This window comes from Eucyclogobius newberryi, unplaced genomic scaffold, assembly GCF_026437365.1.
Source record: "Eucyclogobius newberryi isolate DKJ021-1_F unplaced genomic scaffold, fEucNew1.0.hap1 SCAF_19, whole genome shotgun sequence".
NCBI classification, from domain to species: domain Eukaryota; kingdom Metazoa; phylum Chordata; class Actinopteri; order Gobiiformes; family Gobiidae; genus Eucyclogobius; species Eucyclogobius newberryi.
Genome location: NW_027315823.1, coordinates 14,078,107 through 14,103,801, shown reverse-complemented (window position 1 = coordinate 14,103,801; position 25,695 = coordinate 14,078,107). Strand labels below are relative to the sequence as shown.

Here is a 25,695-nt window from a genome sequence, read left to right as displayed (position 1 = left end):
GCCTGAGTTGAATAACATTGAATACAGTTTAAATCAAACATAAATATTTACAACTTTGAGTCAACTATTCATCCATCCATTAATGACGAGGAAACACTGTAACAAGGTAAAAGCAAATTAAAGCTGATTTTGCATTATATGTCTGCTTTAACGCGTAAATCGAATAAAATACTAACTGACATTTTAAAATAGTATGGACCTGATCAAAACCAGAAAGATTCACGTATTATCTTAAAATCAGCTTTGTGTGTCCAATGCTTAACTTTGCGTGCGTAAACAGCGCCATCTGGTGGTATAACATGTCTCTTAGACCTTTTTAACCGCAATCATAAAAGCAGACTATTTGAATTCGCACGCCAGCTAATTGATACTTTATTTGTACAATATCGGTGTGTCGGTGTACGCGTATTACATGCACGTCCTCGATCTTTGGACAAACGGATTAATGGATGTTTGTGTCAATAGGTAATCAACTTTGTGAAGGGGCGCGCGCCTGTGGTAAACAAACACCGAGGAGACCAAATGGGCGTCGGCAACATGTTGTGACAATTTATAAAAGGAAACCAAAGCCGCGCACACGACGCAGGGGCAAAATTATGACTTCTCTAGGGTCGAGTTTTCAACAGAAGTAATAAAAAAAGCAATAAAAAAGCAAAACATAAACATATAAAATGTGGTTGTCATTACCATATAATATTATGTAATACGTCCGTGCTGCCGGGCCCATTACAGTGCAAGAGCTGGAGCCGACGTTATGATATGGACCGTAGCTTTTAAGACATCTGTAAATGAGTTATGTGTTATTTGATGTTATATATTTTGGTTAAGTTTTAGAATTAGATTAACACAATGAGCTATTTTAGTAGATAGGTAGTAATTAGGCATCGCGTTAGCTTTATTTTGAAGGCACACTCCGGAAGTGCCAGATGTGGACTTGCCCGAGGTGAAGATTACGCATAGTTTTAAGTTATTTGGCTCAAACCTGCACCTCGGCGCAGCTATGAACGAAAAAGACAACGATCTCGGTGAGTGAAACTTTTGAAACTCTCGTTTAGTTTCTGTTGTCCAGAAACTAAACGAGAGTTTTAGGGAATTCCATGCCCCAGGGGTTCCGTCCAGATTTGAAGACATGACAGTAAATGTAATTTCTCAGATCGTACACTTTCTATTGTGTAAATCCTGAATAAATCTCTGTAAGGGGTGCGATTTATCACAAATCAAAGAGCTTAGTGATTTTGATTCATAATTAATTAAGCCCTACATTGTTATCTTACCCTTTAAGAGGTACATTAACGATTAAGTACAGTACAGTCAGGGCCGGCCCAAGCCTTCAGGGGGCTCTAAGCGAAAACATTTTTGGGGGCCCCTCACCACGTCATCAGAATCAGTTTTATTGCCATTGTCAGTAAACAATCCACATATTGGAACTTTCTTCAACTCAAACAAAGCGCACCAAAACTCCAGGGCATATGTTTGCCATCTAGGTATATTCTCAACACCTCACAAGCTCAAATATTGCTAACTTAAATCCCACAATGCAACTTGGTATTCCGCTGACATCACCTCTACTCCCTGTACAAATAACACACCTCCCAGATATGTTTTTGGGCGTATTTGTGGGCGTTAAGGGTCGACAGCCACATTAGCACATTAGTTTAAATGAATGAACAGGGGGGTCTGGGGGCCCTCCCCCAGAGATTTTCAGACCTTTTTCGGGTCTTCTGCTGCATTTTAATGTGGTCCAGCCGGCTAAAGTAAGAGTAAAATGTTGAGGTTGTAATGCTATAAAATGATGATGTGATGAAACTGTGCCAGGAGAAAATGACTAAATCCAGTTATTAATACATTAGTGTACTTAATTACTCAATACAATATTGGCTATGAAAATAATTATGGTCAAATTGATTAATTTTAACTGAAAATGTAAAAATAATAGTTATCCTTACTAATTCATCTTTTACAGCTTCCAACTGTTCCTTCTTGCCAAAGTGACAAAACAAGTTATATTCAATTTAAAAAATGGCATAAGCATTGCTTGATTAACAATTAACACTGATAAAACAGTGCAAACATATTATTCCCAGAGAATGAACAGAACGAGAAGTGAAGGTCCAAACCTAGCTATAGTGAAGAGACTGCGTTTCTGCAACTTTGCCACTTTTGTATAAAAATATATAGTATTATTCTATAACAGACGTAATTATAATATGTCGGGTTATTTTTCACTATCAATTTATTATAATTTATAACAAATAGTCTAATGATGCTTTTTAAATAAATTGAAATGTTTTATTGCTCTATTAAAAGTGAATTACAATATAAATGTTTGTTCTGATCAGAACATCACACACTGGACTCCTGCATTAAACAATGCTGCAATGTGATTGGCTGATGGACCTTACGTGCATAAACCTTTACGTTCCTCTTTTTGCACTTTAAGAAGTCAAAGTAAAACAGACATAACGAGTCACGATTGATCTCACACATGGTGATGTGAGAGAGAGGGACGCAAACTCAAACCAGCTCATCTCTAACTGAGGCTGCACAGGGGCCCGGGACAGGGGCCCGGGACAGGGGACAGGGGACCGCGACAGGGGCCCGGGACAGGGGCCCGGAACAGGGGACAGGGGACCGGGACAGGGGCCCGGGACAGGGGCCGCACACTGTTCACTCCAAAGTCTCACGTCACAGGTTCTGGACGAGACGGCGCTTGTCCGGACCGGATCTCCGCCTCTTAGTGACCGGGGGCATAGACGCCCCTCACCGGCCTCACCTGCAGCTAACACTACCGGGCTGGTGTAAATGTTAAGCTTATTATCTTTCATTCAGACATATTATTATGCGCGGGGCAGAGCTCTCGTCGCCTCCAGCCTGAGCAAACTAACGTGACAGAATCGTGTTGTTTCAAACAGCAGCATTAACCGTCTCTTTGTAAGAGAAGTTCAATACCTGGAGAGTGTTGTTGAGTTTGCAGTTTCTTTACATCGTCAAGAAGTTTCTTCTTTAGTTTTTCGGCATCGCCCAAATACGCCCAAAAACATATCTGGGATGTGTGTTATTTGTACAGGGAGTAGAGGTGATGTCAGCGGAATACCAAGTTGCATTGTGGGATTTAAGTTAGCAATATTTGAGCTTGTGAGGTGTTGAGAATATACCTAGATGGCAAACATATGCCCTGGAGTTTTGGTTCGCTTTGTTTGCGTTGAAGAAAGTTCCCATATGTGGATTGTTTACTGACAATGGCAATAAAACTGATTCTGATGACGTGGTGAGGGGCCCCCAAAAATGTTTTTGCTTAGGGCCCCCCTGAAGGCTTGGGCCGGCCCTGCTACTATGTGCTGCTCCCTAAAGCTCACATTGACCTTTCACCTACTCAGAGGAGGGAGACCAATAAAAGGTTTGGAGCAGAAAAAATTAAGTTTGAGCAAATAGCTGCCTTGAACAGAGAATTACAATATCACGATAAAACAGAATCGCCAAAAAGCACATTATCAGGAAATGATGAACGACAGGGGAAACCCATCAATATTAACATGTAATTAATTAAATGCAAGAAAGATAATTTTATCGCCATACTGTGGAACATTCCAGGCAAAGCAGTGTCAAGAAGTAGCAGCACCAACTTGACAATCTCGACAGATCTCACAAGCGAAGCAGGACTGGCCCTGGTTAGTACTTGGATAGTACTTGGAACGATGGTATTTTCTTCATCGTTTTGGCCGGGTGCGACTTATACTTATATTTTTACTTATATACTTATAGAGTATACTCCGGAGCGACTTATATGTGATATTATTTGTTATTTTCACACTTGCAACCGCATTTCATACTCCAGTGCAACTTATATATGTTTTTTTCTTCTCTATTATAACTTTTTTGGCTGGTGCGACTTATACTCCAGTGCGATTTATAGTCCGGCAAATACTGTACTTGGATGGGAGACCGACAGAATGCCAGGTGCCACAGGGGGGCGGTAGTGCGCACTGTCGTTGTGTCTTTTGGCAAGACACTTCACCCACTTTGCCTCCAGTACTGTATCCATGTACTGTATGAATGAGAGTGATTGCTGATGGAAATTCGCCCATGACTACGATCCGGTGTGTTTACAGTATGTATACCATGTACTGTATGTTTATTAACGTCCTGACCAAAAAAAAAAAAAAAAGATCGCCATGGAGACAACCAAGTGGCGGAGCTTCAACCAGAAAAGTTATAAAATCGATGGCAATAGTGACAAAAATGAATATCTAAACATTTTTGACAACACTATTCAGACGATATCTAAACAATGCATCAGAAATGTTCTAAAACGCGTCCGTAAACGTCTTTGTTGAGGTTCAAGTTTATCAGTATTTTACAGTATTACAGTATACTCAATATTCTAATTTAGCACGTCTCCGTAACAACAGCCAGCTTTCCTTTCCTGCATCACAACCTCTCAAGCACATTCCTCGTTAGTCTCCTCCTTGTTTTTGTATTTTGATCCTTTAATGAGCCCCGATCTCACCAACGCCGTGCTCGCTGAGGTCCATCTCGGTTCAGATCTTATGGGGAAACAACCCGCTCGCTTATATTTTTATCCTCTGCTAAAAGCATTGTGTGTACAGTGTGACATAATCTGCTTCACAGTAGTATTTTTATCCGCAGACAGCCGGACTGAAGCTAACATAATGGAAAACACGGGTTGCTATGGGCGCATGTGAGTCCGTCTCAATCAAGGGGCTATTGTTGAATTGAATAATGTCGCAAGTAAAATCCTTATATTCCCAAAGGAGAGATGGTTTGTGCTGACGCTGCTGCTTAGAAGGTCAGACTCTACAACAAACACTGTTAGCTCTGAACATGTGTCATTCAGCTTCATAATCGTGTGCAATACTGTCATAATCATGTGCAATACTGTCATAATCATGTGCAATACTGTCATAATCATGTGCAATACTGTGACATAATGTAAATCATCCCTGGTGCAATATTTTCTGTCCATATAACAGCTGTAAACAAGAGTGTTATTATTGCTATTAAGATGATCAGCGTTTATTTCTAAGTGATCTGTTTTTATTATTACACTTCTGTTCCTAATCTGTCTAACACTGGAATTTCACCATTGTGGGACAAATAAAAGTTATCTTATCTTAAAGTCAATTAAACGCAGTAGTAGAAGATAGATTAAGATTGTATTCACAGTTGTAATCATCAATAGGCCTGTAGATAAAATGTTTATTATGCTTAAATGAGCAAACGTGTATCTGCACTGCGATTGAATATTTTGTTAGTATTGCTGGGTTTCAGATGGCATTACAACATTCAATAAGCCAATCATATTTACAACAGATGGGGGGGGTAACTGGAATATATATTGTTAAAAGTATTTGTTGTATAGCGAGTTCTAGAGCTTAGGAATGATCAGGTTCAATATTTGTGAACTTTTGGCTTTTTGGATATTTCATGGCAACGTTCAATGTAATCAACGTCAAAGAGATTTTAATACATCTTTGCTATTTTCCAATCAGAGAAGAGAACAGAGAACTATGGCGGTTTTATTTTTACCCACACAGCCCAAAAAACAACAATAAACTCGGAATACATGTAGGATGTGATATTGTCATAGAAAACACAGACGGAAATATATTTAATCTGCAATCAGTAATTTATTGATCAGAAGTGTCATTTACACTCCAATCTGTGGGAAACGCTACATCTTTACGTTGTGCTTTCCTAATAATCTTGCCTTTCTACAATAAAGGAAGAAAGAAAAAACATGTTGAGTAAATATAAAGGGGTTTTGTTCCAGACGGTACAGATATGTTGTAAAAGCAGCTCTTAAGGTGAAAATGAGACAACAGTGCACGGTCTGCATCAAATTATAGAGCGTTTTATGTATATGCTAATGCTAACTGTAAGAGGCTGAGGAGTGGCCTGTTTGTTTAAATGCTCATGGAATAATCTAAACCTGCCGTAGTATTTACAAAGCACGTCCCAACTCAAACAGCCTGTTGGGAAAATATGCAAAAATGTTTCTTCTTAACAATAATTTTCATCTGCTACTTATTGACACGACAGTAAAGTAAAGCACGTTTGTATGTTCTTCCTTTTAGGGATATATTGTCTATAGTACAAACTATTTTAAAAAGCTTCAAAAGGGCTGATTGACAATTAAAGATATTAGAATCTTGAAGTGCAGTACTTAAGTTTAATTAGATGATGTTTCTGCTCTTTTCTGGTTCTACAGTCAGACATTATGTTTTAGCACAATTTTAATGAACTATTATTATATATCAATATAAGCATCAGGACAAGCTGAAACATATATAGGTATTCGTGCTTGGCAGAAGCCAAGGCTTATTGTGCCTATCCTTCTCTCAAACGCTCAACATTGGTGGACATTTTGTAGTTCACAAGCAACAGTTCATCAACAAAAACAACACTACATAATACTGGACAGTCTGCTCACAAGTATCCTCCCCAAGCATTCAAGGTATTATAACAAAGCTGCATTTTCATTCTGCTAAATATTTTTCTATGATTGTTTCCTTAAAGATCCTTTTAAAACAGAAATAAAGAAATGGCATTTTTTAATTCATCGCAACAATTGTTCCATAATTTAACTCCTTTACTTGACAAACAATGTTCCCTCAGCGTTGTTCTCACATAAGGTCTGTCAAATATACACGTTCCCCTTAAATTATATTTACTTTCCCTCTGGGTAAACTTTATCCTCAATGACGTAGGGACTTGATTACATTTAACTAAATACATAAATTTTGCAGTATACAGGTCTACCAAATCATAACATTTTAAAAGCTTAGATTGAATGAACAAAGGGTGACTCGGCGAGTTATAAGATGCATGATTGATCAGTCTAATGGCCTTTTTTTGTAGAATGAAAATTGGTTTGGTTCTAGTTTTGTATGTGTTTCCCCAGATCTCAATACCATGTTAAATATGGAGTAATGAGAGAACAGTAAAGTAAATATGAGGCATTTTTGTTCAAAATATACTGCAATTTGTATAAAATTGCAATAGTTTTTGACACTTTTTTCAGTACATTTTGTATATGTGTTTTCCATGAAATTTTGCAATCTATGATCACTCCAAGAAACTTAATATAATTGACTCTTTCAATTTCATAACTATTTATTTTGATTTTGATATCATTATCTACATGTTTGTTACTGAATACCATAAATTTTGTTTTATTTAAGTTCAATGATAATTTATTTAATGCAAACCAGTTGTTTAGTTTATGCAGTTCTCTCTCCATCACCTTCACCAACTCACTAAGATTATGACCTGAGCAGTAAACTGTGGTATCGTCTGCAAACAAGATAAAATTAAGAACATCAGATACTTTTTGGATATCATTAATATATAATAAAAATAATTTTGGGCCCAAAACAGAGCCTTGTGGTACCCCACAACTAATTTGCTGACAACTAGACTCCCTTCAGATGAACATATATATATATATATGAACAAATTTGCTTTTCCCCTAAAGCCATATTTTTCCAATTTTTGTAGTAAAATTGTGTGGTCAATTGTATCAAATGCTTTCTGTAAATCCAAAAATAAACCTATTGTATGGAGTTTTTGATCTAATGATTGGGAAATATTTTCAACCAGATTAACAACTGCCATCGTTGTGGACCTGTGTGCTCTAAAACCAAACTGATACTCATTTAATATATTGTTAACTTCAACATAGTTATCTAATCTTTTAACAAACAATTTCTCTAATATTTTTGAAAATTGTGAAAGTAAAGAAATGGTTCGATAATTACAAGTCAAATGTGTGTCACCGCCTTTGTACAAGGGAATAACCTTTGCTATTTTCATTTGATTAGGAACAATTCCTGTTTTAAAAGATTGGTTACAGATGTGAGTAAATGGATTGACAATATGTTCCATGATATTTTTGACTAAAAACATATCGAACCCATTATTATCTGTTGATTTTTTGTTTTTACAGCTCTTCACAATTTTCAATATTTCATTTTCATTTGTTGGGTTTAGAAAAAATGAATTTACACCTTCATACGTGACCCCAGTCTCCATGTCATTGTTTTGAGGGGGCACAATTTTTGTTGCCAATTTATGGCCAATGTTTACAAAGTAATCATTAAACTCATGAACAATTCCCTTAATATGACTTATTTTGTCATTGTCTTTGTTCAAATAATTAGTATAATTAATATTATTATGTCTCTTGTGTATTAAATCATTCATTATTTTCCATGTTCCCTGGATATTTTGTCTATGTTGCATTAATAATTGCACTGGGACGGTTTGCAGCCGAGTGTGAAGCGGCTGGGATGAGAATCAGCACCTCCAAATCCGAGGCCATGGTTCTCGACCGGAAAAAGGTGGCTTGCCCTCTCCAGGTGGGTGGGGTGTCCTTGCCCCAAGTGGAGGAGTTCAAGTATCTCGGGGTCTTGTTCACGAGTGAGGGTAGGATGGAGCGTGAGATCGACAGGCGGATCGGTGCAGCGGCTGCAGTGATGCAGTCGCTGCATCGGACCGTTGTGGTGAAGAAGGAGCTGAGCCGAAAGGCAAAGCTCTCTATTTACCGGTCGGTCTACGTTCTGACCTCACCTATGGTCATGAGCTTTGGGTAGTGACCGAAAGAACAAGATCGCGGATACAAGCGGTCGAAATGAGTTTCCTCCGCCGTGTGGCTGGGCGCTCCCTTAGAGATAAGGTGAGGAGCTCGGCCACACGGGGGGAGCTCGGAGTAGAGCCGCTGCTCCTCCACGTCGAGAGGAGCCAGCTGAGGTGGCTCGGGCATCTGTTTCGGATGCCTCCTGGGCGCCTCCCTCGGGAGGTGTTTCAGGCATGTCCCACCGGGAAGAGGCCCCGGGGAAGACCCAGGACACGCTGGAGAGACTATGTCTCTCGGCTGGCCTGGGAACGCCTCGGGATCCCCCCGGAGGAGTTAGAGGAAGTGTCTGGGGAGGAGGAAGTCTGGGAGTCCCTGCTCAGACTGCTGCCCCCGCGACCCGGCCCCGGATAAAGCGGCAGAAGATGGATGGATGGATGGATTCTTTCTTACAATTTCTGATTATATTAACTAATTTATTCTTGTATGCTTTATATTTAATTTCAGAAACCTGCGTTCTGGATTTTAGGAATTTCCTATATAGTTGATTTTTCTTTCTGCAAGCCTTAATTATTCCTTTAGTAAACCAGGGTTTCAGCATCTGTTTTTTACAAATTATTGTCTTAAGTGGACAACAATTATTATAAATATCAAGTAATTTTGCTAAAAAGAGTTCATATGCTTCATTAGGATTTTCATACCTATAAATGTCATCCCAATTTTGTTTACTTAATTCCATTTTCAAAGTCTCAATTGCTTCAGGTGTTCTATGTCTCACTGTTCTTATGTCGCTAGTCTGATTACAAGGTATTTTAAATACATTTTGAAGAATTGCAAAGACAGGAAGATGGTCACTAATATCAGTCATTAAAAGACCTCCATCAATTTTACCAATTTCATTTGTAAATATGTTATCAATTAATGTTGCTGATTCTGTTGTTATTCTAGTTGGTTTTACTATTACTGGAAATAATGTACTGTTATAAAAAGTATTGATAAAGTCTGTGGTTTTCTTGTGTCCACCTGGGTTAAGCAGGTCAACATTAAAATCACCACAGACAATATAAGACTTATTTCCAATTGAGTGAAACATATTAGATATAAAGTCATTAAAATGATCCAGAGAAGAACCAGGTGTTCTATATATGCAACAGACAGTTATTTTTTTTGTTTCTCCATGTGAATCTCAACCGTGACACACTCTAACATATTATCAACTGTAGTAGACATGCTTTCTATACGATTACAATGCAGGTTAGAATCTACATAGAGAGCAACTCCACCTCCTCTCTTGTCTTTTCTATTCACTACAAACAGTTCATATCCTTCCAGTTCAACAGCTGAGACTTTATCCTCATCTAACCATGTTTCAGAAATAGCAACTACACTAAATTTTGGGAATAATCTTAAATAATCTTTAATAAATGGAAAATTGCTCCAAAGACTTCTACTATTAAAATGTATCACAGAGAAAGCATGTTCCATGTTCACTGTACTCTTTAACTGTTCTTCTGTGTAATATTGACAATTTGTCTGACTACAGTAAGTATCAGGATCTATATCCTTTTCAACATCATATTTACCATGTTTAACATTTAAATAATTTAAGTTATTGTAGAAATCAGTTGGATCATCTATATCATTAATGGTCTCATCATTTAAGTGTGTATTTTGTTCTACCATGGATCCAAGTTCTGGCATGTTGTAAGAAAAAAAAAAAAAAAAAAAAAAAAATATATATATATATATATATATATATATATATATATATATATATAAATAATAATAGTATCAATAACAAAAATAATGGCAAAATGTATGGAAAATTCCACTGGTCCAAACACAAGTTGTTCCATAATCCAAACGAAAGGTTCATCTTCATAGTCCATTAAATAAGAAAGTATCATCCCTATAATCCAAAACAAACGATCATCTTCGTGAAGTTCATAAGTCATTTCAGTCAAAGAAAAGTCATATTTAAATAGTATTTGCCTCATTTGTACTGTTCCAAGTCTTTGATGTCCCTTACCGTGATCACTCGTGCTAGTTCAGGCGTTCCATTTAGACGAATAAAAACACGACCATTCCTGGTCCATGTCGCTTGTATTTTCTTTTGTTTCCACAGAATTCGCGCATGTCTTGCAATATCTGCGTTCTTGCTGGTGAGGTGTTCATTAATGTACACCATGCTCCCCTTTAGCTTGCGTGCCTGGCGCAGCAGATCCACTTTGTGCTTTCTGTTCACAAAGCGAACCACTATCGCAGGTTTGGCATCGCTACGCTTTCGGGGAAGCAGGTGGCAGGCCGAAATCTCCTTTGGATCCACTTTGATGTCTTTAGTTGAGAGAAATGTAACTACTTGTTGCTCCAGTGTTAGCAACTCCTCCACCGGTGCGTCCGGTCCCACCATGGCACCGGCGCCAGCAGCTGCTCGTGCGTAATTGCGATGTTTTGTTTCTAGCCCATTAATAATTATGTCCTCCATTCGTGTGTATTGTTCAAGGTCATCAATACGTCTTTCCAATCCATTAATGACCCGATCTTTTTCCTCTAGACGTTGCCGTAGCTCTTTAACTTCATCCACCAGTGCCACTAGCTTCACTTGCTGCTGCGTCACGGTGGCGATATCTTTAGACAAGCCGTTTAGCGCTGCCTTGATTTCGTCCAAGTCTTGGACAACTTCCATCAGAGGATCTGATTTCTTTGGTGGCATTATGGTTTTGATGATGTTTCATTAAATGTCGTTAAATGCCCACATATACAACCTGGAGCGCCAGGTTCTCCGACGCTCGACACACGCCTTAGGACTAGAACAGGACCAAACCAAGTCTACATCAAGACTAGACTGGGCTTGAACCAGAGTGAACACGCCCTTAAACTTGTTAATGCCAAAATCCATGCTTCTTCATGCACGACTTACTCTACGCCTTACCTTACGCTAAGACAGGAATGTTTTGTTTTTGCTTCTTAAAACATGGTCATTTCAAACCAAACCGATGGTAAATGGTTTAAATGTCTCTCCATTAAAAGGCCTGTACTTGAATTTACTTTTTTCTAGTCATGGAAAAGGCTGGTATGTAGGATACTTATTGGACTGTAATTCATATTCTCTACATTTTACAAAGCTCTTTGTTGTGTATTGACTAATAAAGAAGCTAGAGAGAGTGTCTCCTCGTCCAATCAGTGGAGGTAATAAACAGTTAAATAAACCAGATTTGAGGTCACTATCGTACATTTTCTTGATTGTGGTTGTGGGCAAAGACATCGGGTGCTTGGGTAAAAGTTTTAGAAAGTTTAAGTGTCAGTGGAATAAGTGAAGCCACAGCCTCACATTAGCCTCTATCGATCTGGCCAGTCAATAATGCCCCTAAAACTGAACCATTAAAACATAATAAGCTCTTACAAACATAACCGCATTATACAGTGTAAATCAGGCGTAATAAAAGTTTGAAACTCGTTGAAGAAGCTGCGTCTGTGTCTAATGGCGGTGGCGACTGTCTCTGCTCCACTTCACATGCCCTGAGTCTGACAGTTTTTACACAGAACATGTCCTCACAGTTCCGCGGCTCACATGCTAATCCTGTTGTTGGTTTGAAATAATAATTTCCGTGGCTTTGGCGATAGATCAGGATAATGTAGAGCTGCGTTCAACATTGCAGTCATAAGTGGTCCGTTTAACTGGTCACTTTTAAGTTTTTACTTCATAGAATTTAACACAGTTCCAGAGATAAAGTGTAGGTGATATGCTCCATTATATAAAACAAAATCAACAGGAATTTTGGCCATAAAATGAAAGATAACATCCAAAACAGACCTCTTTCTAACCCTCTAACCCTCCTGGAAGAAAACAATATCAGCGATCAGTTGTATAACCTATATATTGTTTGCCAACAATACCTTTGCGCTGCTGAACAAAGTAACATCATCATTAAAATGCGTTTGACTGAGTTTTATTATCTTTATTATCTTTATTATCTTTATTTATCTTTTATGTTGACAGATTACACAATAAAATGCCATAAACTAAGCATGTGTAGGCCTGTCCTCAAGCAATGAAAAATTGATGAAAAACACCACGCACACAAAATTTCTGGATTAGCAAGAGCACCGACGCACAACAACAGAACACGCTTGTTTTTGCACAAAATAGTGCATACAACGAAGGGAAGTTTATTTCCTTTTGGCGCGAGGACAAGTCTCTAGTTGCGTAATGCACATGCTCACGACACGCCGAGCTCTGGGATTGCGGTGAGGAGATGAGACCTACCCAAAACGCGTTCATGTTTTGAAAAAGTAACTTGGGTCGATTACTAGATTAGATGGGTCGACAAAACTAACACGTTACGTTCGTTGCGTTACGTTTGAGTATACTCTTAACGCGTTACCCCCAACTGCCAATCAGACACATTGTTCACCCTAGCCTTAGCCCATCTGAATCATGGGTAATAAACGGCTTGACACTTGGTCGGTACAAGTGACAGTTGTTTCTGTGTCATGATGCGACATCAGAGAGACAGAAAGGACAAAGCATGTTCCTGACACATGTTTCAGACCCTTTATTGATAGTGTTGTTATTTTCTCCGACCATCTTCTGCTCCAAAGACACCTAACCGTTACATGCCTTATTCATTTTCAGAAGACCGTCCCATTGGAAGCATTAATATGGGTTGTTCCTCCCGACGTAGAACGAGACAAAGCCTTTGAATGGACACAATATTGACCCGGTTTCAGTCTGCAATGTAAACTGGAATGTAATAACTCACATGGTCGCATTGGATGAGTCTTCCCCAGCTCTTCTGGCCTGTTTTAGGCCTCTTTCCTGATCCGAGCTGAAGAATGCACGAGTCCTCCCTTTTCCTGCAACTGACATCACACTGTCCACTCCGCTTCTGCCCTTTGTCAAGCTGCAGTAAAGTCTTTAGGTGCTTTATTCACAAGCTATTTACCAGGTAGAGTTTGACGCTAGAAGTCATCAACCAGCAGATAACTGTTAACTGCATTTCTTCACATAGTTAAGTCATTAAATGCCAAAAGAATACGGTCACGATACTTCCATAATCACTGCAAATATCGGTTTAAAGAAGATTTGTAGAGGGAAAATAATGAGCTGTAGTGGTCATTGTAATTAAGTACCAATGTCTGATGAATGGGTTGCTTATTTGTGGATGGCTGGGAGCACAAGCCTTTTTCAGTTATTACTCCCTTAACCCACAGAAAAAGTCATTGTGTGGTTAAGATTTGATGTGTAATATTAATTTATGTATTTCTGTTTGACTTTGAATGTTTGACTGTTTGACTGTTTGACTTTGAATTGAAAACAGGTTGGCTATTCAAGTTAAACAAATAAAAGTGACCTCAAACCTGATCTTTCCCAGGTGCCTTCGATCCCAACATACCTGAAGAGGGACCATCAGCGCCGCCTCCTGGATGGCTGGATAACATTCACGGATACCAGGGTCACATAGGAGGTATTACCCTAATTCAGGGGTCTGCAACTTTTAACAGCAAATAAATATAATCTTTTCATTTACTCTGTTTTGTCAGATGATAATCCGCTGTGCCCGCCTCCTCCGGCCTACACCCCTCAGCCCGAGCAGGACAGGAACACTCTGGTGCCCAACGTCCGGTAAGACAAATGCTGCCAAATCAAGTCTAGACAGTCCCTTTTCACTTGTGGCGATGTCTTTTTTTATTTAGTGACACTAACTCACACATATTATTTACACAGACAAATAATGTAGAACACGTGTGTCAGTAAAAACAATATAATAAACTGACGTCAATGACAGGGCAATTCTGAAAGTCCCTGTTTTAATTTGAAGCATGTGGTGATATTCATGACATGGCCACACGAGCCACAGAGCTGCCCCTGTCACAGCGGCTCGGAGCTGCCCCTGGCTCGGAGCTGCCCCTGTCACAGAGCCTTTTGACCCCTCCCTCGCCCTCACTCGTTCACTAATGCGGCGATGTCAATTTTCTCTTTGGTCATTAACCCTCTGTCTTCATTTTGTGCCGAAAAATAACAATTTTGACACTTATAATACAGTATGATTTAACACACACTTGGAAACTTGGAAATGTTTTCTTTCTTTGCCCAGAATATTCCACAGTAATAAACATATCTATCTTCATGGAGAATTTTACCGGTCAGATTTGTGCTTCCCCCCAAAAAAAACAAATCAATACATTTCACATATAAGTTTAACCACACTGTAGAAAAATCTTCTTGGAGACGAGGTAAAATATTTCATTAGGCGTTTTATAAAAGCAAAGTGTAGATATTTGTCAGAAGACCTTCGTGGATAATTGGTTATTAATGGGTGGATTACAGGTGCAGCCCTGGTTTGTTTCTTGAGGTGCCACAGTCAAACCCAGACAGTTCTGTGGACATAATGTTCTGATGTGTGGTGTCTTTAGAGTGCCCACAGTGTCTGAAGACGTGGCCAGAGAAGCTTTAGTGAAGTTTGCTGAATCCAAATGGAAGTACAGCGCCAAACCGGCCCGGAATCTCACCTTCAAAGATCTCAAAGCCATCACCGTTTACAGGGTATGTGCATTTATATAACTATAGACATATGATGTGAACTCAAACTGAATCAGGTCAATATGAGTGGACATTGTTTCCTGTAGTACAGACTGGAGACCTACACCGAGACCAGAACCAGTGCCTGGCAATTTGAGCCGTACAATGGTGAGCTTCTACTTTCTATTACTCTATACTGTATTTGTGTTTTATTTCACTTATTAAAGTCTGAATAATCCTTCAGGTATTGATTCTCTCACCAAGTACCACATAAGAAAATATTTGGCCTTCCGAGTGTCACAGATCTAAACCAAGTCTAAAACAGGACTAATATAAATTTTTAAATAGGGCTAAAACTGATCTTACATAGATCAATAAAGATCAACTTACTGTGATGGTACCAATAACCACTTTTAGCCACATCTAAACATAATTCATTCAAAAAATGGGCTCACGTGAAAAATGCTTAAAGTGCATGAGACAGATTTTCACGTTTTTCAAATTATTATTACGTAGTTTGGTGGGATAATCCATGTAGGAGAAAAAATAACATCATTTTCTGACAGATTACAACCCTAACATTTAACACACTAAAAAGGTTAGTCAGAGATGTGGTCCTTGTTTACAATAGTTGCTAGGTATCAGTTAATGCTGTATAAACTTATTATTACTTATATAGTTTTAATGCCTGAATTTGATGCATTACATTTACAAGTGTCACATCAGCGTGTCCAATCAGGATGTAGAATTATATCATCTTCATCCACAGAGTCAAGAATTTGCCAAAATGCTTAAAAAAATGTGGACGAAGATGATATAATTCTACTTCCTGATTGGACATGGAACATACTTTTGGCCGCCAGGAAGAAGGCAATCACAAAAAAATGGATGACACGAACTACTCCAATTATCAAGGACTGGACCGACCTCATCATGACTGACATACGGATAGAAAAAATAACCGCCGGACTCAACTTAGACAAATACACAAATTCAACAAACACTGGACAAAATGGGACTTGTACTTTTCTTTCCATAGGTCTGTTTGTTCTATGTACGTTTAAAAAAATAAAATAAAGGAAGTCTGTCCTCACGTGATTGACCTGACGTAGCCTTTCACACCCGTGGCACAGTCGCAGGTAACCGCTCTCTCTTGACGACCATGAATACCTTTGGCCTCCGCTCACAGGACAAGCCGTGGACGGCCCTCAGTTCGGTGTGAGCCCTCCGCCGTGGGACATCCAGGTGGTACTACCTCAGAGATTCACTGACATGGCGGTGAAGGTCCGCGTGCCGCACTCCTCATTTGTAAAGGTACCGGCAGCGTCACAACTTTGAGGTTTAACGCGGTTTAACGTCGTTGTTGACACACTGTTGTTGTTGGGCTCTTTCAGAATTGCCATACGTGCCATGGCTGTGGAAGAACTCGCTGTAGACTGTGCAATGGGAGAGGCGTGGTTAGTTTGTGTCTGTCTTTGTCATGCAAAAAAGAAACAATTTAGTGTTACCAGTTCAGGCTCTTACCACAGTATCTGGCTCCCAATCTGGCAACACTTTATAATAACTGCACCTTAATCAGCCTTGAAAAAAAAAAAAAAAAAAGCGCTTCATTCACAACAAATAAATAGTTTATTTAAAATTATTCAGGCTTTAGTAACTACTTTGGTTTAGGAGATTGAGCTAGCGTATTAATTAAATGCTTACAAAACCTAAATTATGCTTTTTAAACTATAGATTCATTGTGAATTAAGTCTTTTTCATTCTTTACTATGGCTATTAAAGTGTAATTATTACCGTATTTTCCGGAGTATAAGTCGCACCAGCCAAAAAATGCATAATTGAGAAGAAAAAAAAACATAGATAAGTTGTACTGGAGTATGAAATGCAGTTGCAAGTGTGAAAATAACAAATAATATCACACATAAGTCGCTCCAGAGTATAAGTATATAAGTATAGATAAAAGTATAAGTCGCACCCTGTCCAAAACTATGAATGCGACTTATAGTCCGGAAAATACGGTATGTCATGAAGAAATTGCACTGCCAAAATGTAAAATATGGTATACGTATTTATAAATATTATGACTTTTTCTTTTCTCCTTTTGTGAGTCAGAAACGCTGCACATTTTGCCATGGTCACGGTCGATCCAGAAATAAGCGTTGCAGTTCTTGCGGCGGTCGAGGACGCAGAAGGTGCGGCACATTCACCTCTATCTGAACCTTGTTATTTTTTTAACGCATCATTTTTTTGTCCAAGACTAATTTTATTTCGGGTTTTTTTTATAGTTAGCTTTTTGTTTTATTTAAGTGGAGGTTAGTTGGGTCTAAACTTTGGTATAAAAATGTGAGAATAGAGTTGACTGGCTCTGACCAAGAATGTGAGCTGAACTGAGTGATTGAAAAGAAAAACTAAACGAATTCATTCATTTCACATCGTTTTACAGATTTATAAACCTAGAACACTTTTTACATTTTTTCTTTTTACTTCAATGTGTTAAAATTCTAAACATATTACCAAATGTACACAGTATTTTGACCCCAGCTCTGTTCCAGTCTTTCATTCCCAGCACTGTGACTGAAATAGAACTTGAGTTAACACTTCACTTAACAGCAAAATGTAATTGTAGGAGCTGCGTTCAATTCAAACCCGCGAGAAACATATCCCAGTGTGTGTTTGATTTAACTGCAGAGCCCAGGTTTTGTACATTCACACGTGACATGATTATGATCACGGTATTATCATTTCAAACTCAATTTATTGTATTTGTATGTATTTATTCAGGTACAGGAGAGTTATAAATAGGAGTAAACTGAGGATTTATAGAACAAAGATCGACAGGCAGCTTATTCCAATCGGAACGAGCTTTAAAACAAAAGGCCGCCTTTCCTGTTTCTCGTTTTACCTCTCAATACTAAGAAACGGGCTCCATACTTGATACTACAATGATGATGAACAAAATATGTATATATATATATATTTTTTTTTTCTCAATACAGTACTTTCTTTGTTATCATGTGATCTTATACTATCTTATAAATCAAATATAATCCTAAAACTGTTCAGATAAGGTCACATTTTTTGACTTTTTTTCTACCAATGTCTGCTCAAATGAATATCTAGTTTTAGTATCGATTAGTATCCTATTTATTTAAGCGATTTCGACAACAATGCTTCCCTGGTAATGTTGTTAACCTTTATGTTTTAATATTTCACAAACTCGACAATCGTCAAAAGCTTGTACTCCGTATGTCATGAAAACGTGTTTGAACTTCCTGATTGCACTAGAGAGCGAAAGTGTCGCTGTCGGTTAGGTACAATAATGAATGTGATCATCCTCCAACCAAAGTCAGATATTTCGTTAATAGCCTCAAACATGTTTACCCTTGTCATGTCCTTACCTTTTGCATACACTTGAGCGATTCAGCTTGAACATAATCCTCTTTTCTCAGCCGCTGCCTCGTGTTTTAACCTTTTTCTCTGCCTCTAGATGCCACCCATGTCAAGGGCAAGGCTACAAAACCTGCAGTGTGTGTCATGGCAAACAGCACCTGATGCACTTCATTGAACTCACGATCACATGGTACGATTCAGTGTTTTCATCTCGTTCAAGCGTTGTCTCCACGTTTGTCTTCTGGTTGTCTCTTTATTAGCGTTAGTTAAATCTGTGTTTGGAATTGTGTTCACGAAGCCGTCTTGAAGTAAAGTTTGATTGTTCATCTATTGTCTACGAGCAGGAAAGACAACATAGATAACTTTATTCCTGACCGTCAACCGGACTTTCCCAACCAGAAGTTTGAGAAAGTGACCGGAGACCCTTTCTTTGTGGATGAGAATGTGCTGGTAAAGAAAGCTTGAATTGACTTGTTTATTATTTATTGGTTTATTATTGCTATTATTATTTTTAATTGTATTACTATTATTATTATTATTAGGCCCGAGCGCCACAAGCTGGCGAGAGGCCTATTAATCTCGTAAGGCCGGCTACGAAATCGAGCGCGAAGCGCTCGCCCACTTCCAAACACTCACTAACGCACTCCTCCACTCATGCACGCCCCGTGCATACTAATTAGTTGTAGGAAAATGGAACATTACCGTTGTAAACGGGCAAAGCCCGTGCAAAAGTTCGCACTAAACGAGCACTTTACATTGGGATGACGACCGCTTCGCGGTCGTCATCCCCATATAAAGCACTCATTTGCGCTAAGTAGCTCACGAATACGTTCCCCATCTCTTGCATGTTCCGTGCATATAAGCATGTTATGCAAAAATTCAACATTATAACTGTATAGAGGGCCAAAAACACAAAGTGGGCGGAGCCCACTCAAAATTAACGAAAGTACCCTTCAGTGACCAGGGACCCACACCATGAGGTAGGAAAGCGCGAGCGCTTTCCGAAAATGTATAGTTTATGATATTTGGAAAATGGGAAACATTGTTTTCGCATCGGAATATTTAGGCCCGAGCCCCAGCAGGGCGGAGGGCCTATTGCTCCCGCAACGCTGCCGAAGGCAGCGTTGCAACTGTCTGACCCCGTACCCCGTCGCCCCTGGCAAGTACAGTGAACTAGCCCATGCCGAAGGCATGGATCATGCATACTTACTCCTGCTATGACAGAAATAGTCAACAATGAGTGAATGGGCGTAGCCCATTCACTCATTGTTGACAACAGCAGCGCGAAGCGCTGCATTCCTCCAAAAACCCTCTTGGCATCGTCCCGTACGCGAAAATCCATGCCGCAGGCATGGGTCATGCTTGTATCTGCTCAAATCAATGGAAGTCTATGGGGAGTGGGCGGGGCATCCCGACGGAATAGGGAGTGACGAGCGCGTAAGCGCTCGTAATGATGATTCCACCCCATGACGGCATCGGGAAGGCTTAGAGCTTTCAAACGATGTATAATTTGTTGTTATAGTGGAAACGGCTATATTGTTTTTGCTAAAAATATTATTATTTTTATTTTTATTATTTTTCTTGTTCTTCTGCTTTTTGAGCTCTAATTTGACCCCCTGAACATGCTCAAAGACTCACCAAACTTTGCCCAAAATTCAGAATCGGCGAAAAATTTTGTTTTTTCTGGGCCATTTTTTTTTTTCGTTAAAAAATGGCGCGACAGCGCCACCGACAAAAGTCAAAATACATTGCGCCTATGGGAGACGCCCCGAGGTCAACTTTGGCGTAAAGCTACAAAATTCGGGACACGCATTCCTCTCGTGAGGACAAAAAAAAATAAATATTGTGGCCACGCCCCCAGACTTACCCTATGGCCGCCATCTTCCTTTGAAAATGAAAACACGCTGTGTAAGCCATTTTGTTCACGTCAAACTTTGACGAACTCCTCCTAGGGCGTTTTGCCCACCGACTTCAAAATCGGCGTACGTCCTCTGGACAAGTGGGGCATCTAAAGTTATCCAATTTTTTGAGATACCTTTACCGGTCTGTGTGCGGCGCAGCCGCAAAGTTGGACAACTTATTTTGGAATATTGCAGATCTAAAAATTGCTCCCATTTGATCAAAACGAGTCCGATTAGGACCAAATTTGAATCAGTTGTTAAACTTTCAAGTTTGGACCAGTTTAGCATGACAAAATTGAAATGGGCGCGATAGCGCCCCCTACAGAGTTGCCTTTGAGTGAACATTGATGGACAAAAACTGGTTTTACACAAATGTTCTAAACTTTGCCCAAAATTCTATTTTGGGGTCCCGAGCAAAAGGCCAATCAAACTTATGCCTTAATTTTTACGGCGTAGCCGTAGCCATGACGGAAACCTCCCATGTTATCCCTATGGGAAAATTGCTAAATCTCTCGAATATCCACATTTTTCTGTTTCACACTTTAACAAACTCCTCCTAGTGCGTTTTGCCCACCGACCTCAAAATCTGTGTACGTCCCCTAGACAAGTGGGGCATCTAAAGTTATCCAAATTTTAAGGATAACTTTTACGGTCTCTGTGCGACGGAGCCGCAAACTTTTCCCTGAATTCTGAATATTTGGCCTTCAGAGTGGCCTATAAACAATAGAGTTTTTCCAAATGACATTATATTTTGCACAAAATTCTAATTTGCCATCCTGATCATAAAAGTATGAGAGCCAAAGTCATATTTTGTACGGCGTAACCGTAACGATGACAGAAACATCCCATGATATCCTTATGGGAAAATCGCGCTTCACACTTTAACGAACTCCTCCTAGGGTGATTGTCTGATCAAACTCATATTTGGGGAAAATCATCTACACAAGCGAGGCATCAAAAGTTATCCATATTTTGATTCTAAGTGCTACGGTCTCTGTGTGGCGGACCCGCAAATATATGTCACAAATGGGAAAACAGCGGAATCTCTAAAATGACCACATTTTTACGCTTCACACTTTAACGAACTCCTCCTAGGGCGATTGCCCGATCAAGCTCATATTTCAAGAATATCATCTACACAAGCGGGGCATCAAAAGTTATCCATATTTTGATTCTAAGTGCTACGGTCTCTGTGTGGCGGACCCGCAAATATATGTCACAAATGGGAAAACAGCGGAATCTCTAAAATGACCACATTTTTATGCTTCACACTTTAACAAACTCCTCCTAGTGCGAAAGCCCGATCAAGCTCATATTTGGGGGAAATCATCTACACAAACGGGGCATAAACACGTAGTCATATTTTGATATTAAGTGGTACGGTCTCTGTGCCGTGGAGCTGCAAATATACTGTCACAAATGGGAAAACGCCAAATCTTTGAAATGTTCACATTTACGCTTCACACTTTAACAAACTCCTCCATGGGCAATAGCTCGATCAAGCTTTACTTTGGGAAATATCATCTACACAAGCGGAGCATCAAAAGTTATCCATATTTATATTCCAAGTGCTACGGTCTCTGTGCGGCGGAGCAGCAAATTTGACTGACACTTGTGTTGATTTGCACTGGATTGGCCATGTCCAATGTGTCGCCGTCTGTCAAGTTCTTTTTTAATTCAACACACAATAAGGGCGCCATCTTTATCAAGTCGAAAGCGCAGAGTCGGAAGGCCGGCGGCCCGCGAGGGCCGTTGGATGCCGCTTGCGGCTTTAATCTTCTTCTTCTTCTTCTTCTTCTCGGGACCAACCCCCCTATTTTTCACCCAGTGAACATTGACGAAAAGTCACAAAAATTTGCACACCTCTAAAAATCGTGCCTCTCTACATTCTGGCTATTTCCCTTTTCTAAAATAAAAAAAATTGGCGCGTCAGCGCCACCAAATGTACCAAACATGCATTGAGAGATGGGAAATGACCCAAAAAAAATCTGATCGTAGAATCATGAAATTTGGCGCAGAGGTAGATGGTGACAAGAGAAGTAAAAAATATTATTACGGCAACGCCGTCCCCCCAACCAAATGTCGGCCATATTGCTTCAAAAATGGCTAAACATGACTTCGGAGTTTTTCCAAACGTCGTACTTTTACGAACTCCTCCCAGGGCGTTGGCCCTAAAAAGCTGAAATTTGGTGAAAATGCTACTGAGGAGTGGGACATCAAAAGTTATCCAAATTACATTGATACCTCCCACGGTCTCTGTGCGGCGAAGCCGCAAACTGTAACTAAAATTTCAGAAATCTCCCATATTTAAAATTTCTGCCGTTTGCGCAGATAAAGTCCGAATTGCATCAAATTAGAATCAGTTGTTAAACTCTTTGCCCTAAACCTACTTGAAGTGAAATTAATTAATTTGGCGCGACAGCGCCCCCTATAGATTTTATATGGAGGTTAAATGTTTAGTTTTGCGAAATTATCTGAAATTTGACACACAACTCAATTTTAGCATCCCCATCAAAAAAGTCAATGAGACCCATGTCATAATTGTTATGGCGTTGCCGTAACGATGACCCAAACCTTTCATGTTATTCCAATGGGGAAATCGCCAGAACATGTTTACACTTTAGACTTTCACAAACTCCTCCCCCTCAGGGCGTCAGCCCTATTAACCTGAAATTTAGTGAGACTCATCTTCAGGACCATCAAAAGTTATCCACATTTTCATTCAAAGAGTCACGGTGTCTGTGCGGCAAAGCCGCACATTTTGCCAAGAATTCAAAATAAAATAGCTTTTTGATGGTAAAACAAAGGGGAGAAGATGTGACAGCGTCACAGATTCAGCAGTAGGCGTAATAAAAGGACAATTGGGGCGCGTTAGCGCCCCCTCCTCTTGCGGCGTGGCGGCGGTGTGGCGGCGGCGTGGCGAGGGCCGATCATTGCCGCTTGCGGCTATATTTATTATTATTATTATTATTACTATTATTATTATTATTGTTGTTGTTATTGTTATTATTACTACATAAACAATAAATAATTAACAGTGGTTTGTTATTATCTTCCAGGTTTATCCGATCCAAGGATTCCCTGATCAGGAAATTTGTGACGTCTCTAGAAAATTGATAGGTGAACACTTTGGTCGCTTCAGCTCCACCAGCCGCATCCTCCAGCAGGTACACACGTTTGTACACACGTTTGTAACACGTTTGTAACACGTTTGTAACACGTTTGTAACACGTTTGTACACACGTTTGTACACACGTTTGTAACACGTTTGTACACACGTTTGTACACACGTTTGTAACACGTTTGTAACACGTTCGTACACACGTTTGTACACACGTTTGTACACACGTTTGTACTTACGTTTGTAACACGTTTGTAACACGTTTGTAACACATTTGTAACACGTTCGTAACACGTTTGTACACACGTTTGTACACACGTTTGTAACACGTTTGTAACACATTTGTAACACGTTTGTAACACATTTGTAACACGTTCGTAACACGTTTGTACACACGTTTGTACACACGTTTGTACACACATTTGTAACACGTTCGTAACACGTTTGTACACACGTTTGTACACACGTTTGTAACACGTTCGTAACACGTTTGTACACACGTTTGTAACACGTTTGTAACACGTTTGTAACACGTTCGTAACACGTTTGTAACACGCTTGTACACACGTTTGTACACATGTTTGTAACACCTTCGTAACACGTTCGTAACATGTTCGTAACACGTTTGTAACACGTTTGTATCACCTTTGTAACACGTTCGTAACACGTTCGTAACACGTTTCTAACACGTTTGTAACACGTTTGTAACACATTTGTACACACGTTTGTACACACGTTTGTACACACGTTTGTAACACGTTTGTAACACGTTTGTACACACGTTTGTAACATGTTTGTACACACGTTTGTACACAAGTTTGTAACACGTTTGTACACACGTTTGTAACACGTTTGTACACACGTTTGTACACACGTTTGTACACACGTTTGTAACACGTTTGTACACACGTTTGTACACACGTTTGTACACACGTTTGTACACACGTTTGTAACACGTTTGTACACACGTTTGTACACACGTTTGTAATATGTTTATACACACTTTATTCATACTGTCGTTTTTTGAGAAAATGTAAGGCTTTTAATTGCGGCTTATAGTGTGGAACATACGGTAATTACCCCTTTATCCTGTAATAATTACCGAAAATAAATATTTCAAATGACTCAATAATACATTCATCCGTGTTTCAAACCTTGTTCCCCTGTCGACTGTAGCTTGATCTTTGTGTTTAATAATAGTCAACATGTTTTTACCGTCGCTTACTTTACGTTGTGTCGTAGCTTTCTCTTTCACTGCTACCTCCAGTCACGCAGGAAGTCACCAAAATAAAAGCATAACCTCGTAACACCATGTCATTTTGTTGAATTGACCTTTACAAAGTACTTTTTAGAATATATTTAGAATTGTTTTTGAACGTTTCTTTTGGTTTCACCCTGCGTTGGCGCCACGTTAACCCAGTACACCGCTTTTAAACTGATATCGTCTGGATTTATCACAACACCAGTACATTAGCTTGTACCCGTGCAACTGCATTATGTTCATTGTAAACATAACTTAATGTATTCCACGGTATTTTAAACAAGATTCTGTACATTCTTTCTTTCTTTCTTTCTTTCTTGCAGCGTCAGACGATTGAGATGGTGCCTCTCACTCACGCAAAGTACACCTACAGCGGGAAAGACTTTGACTTCTACGTTTTCGGGGTGGAGAACCAAGTCCACGCTGGCAAATACCCCTCGGCGTGCACCATTTTATAATAAACATGCATTCATATTACGCACATTTTTTAAGCCAAATCCAAGCTTTCCGAAGAACAATAGAAGAAAACAAAGATGCAACGATGGGGCTAAACAAACACTCTTATATGTGACTTGTACATGTAACATTAAAGTAGCAACATATCATCCCATTTTATACTTTGTCAAAACATAATTCGAGTTTGTTTGTTGAAGGCTGAATATTTCAATCATGTATTAATATTGTGTTTACTGCATTCTCTGCGTTTGAATGGTGGCCACATTTTATTAAAACATGTATGTATCGTAAATATAATGCATTTCAAAAGTCACACTATTGCTCTTTCATGGACGACCTTCAAACAAACAAACAACAAACTAGCAAACAAACAAACAATTATTTGCTGATATTGTAATATGTACGTATGTCTAGAAAGGTGGATACCATAGTAAGCCTTTTAACAAACTA

At 39.3% G+C, this 25,695-nt stretch overlaps 2 protein-coding genes across 2 annotated transcripts in view; one reads left to right on the top strand and one right to left on the bottom strand.

Moving 5' to 3' along the window:
- Positions 1-25,695, bottom strand: part of manbal (mannosidase beta like) — a 401,671-nt gene that overhangs the window by 24,151 nt on the left and 351,825 nt on the right. The window lies entirely within an intron of this gene.
- Positions 944-25,267, top strand: ssuh2.1 (ssu-2 homolog, tandem duplicate 1). The gene is made up of 12 exons (XM_072452828.1): positions 944-1,025; positions 13,969-14,061; positions 14,138-14,219; positions 15,011-15,140; positions 15,224-15,284; positions 16,306-16,430; positions 16,511-16,573; positions 17,229-17,308; positions 18,604-18,696; positions 18,851-18,956; positions 23,467-23,574; positions 25,113-25,267. The coding sequence occupies exons 1-12, from the start codon at positions 1,001-1,003 to the stop codon at positions 25,245-25,247; spliced, it is 1,101 nt and encodes a 366-aa protein (XP_072308929.1). The 5' UTR covers positions 944-1,000; the 3' UTR covers positions 25,248-25,267.

Excerpts from the sequence above, each read along its gene's own strand:
- ssuh2.1 (XM_072452828.1), top strand. The coding sequence starts at position 1,001 with ATGAACGAAAAAGACAACGATCTCG. Across the intron at positions 18,957-23,466 it reads TTGTGGATGAGAATGTGCTG|GTTTATCCGATCCAAGGATT; the intron begins GTAAAGAAAGCT and ends ATTATCTTCCAG. Across the intron at positions 23,575-25,112 it reads CCAGCCGCATCCTCCAGCAG|CGTCAGACGATTGAGATGGT; the intron begins GTACACACGTTT and ends TCTTTCTTGCAG.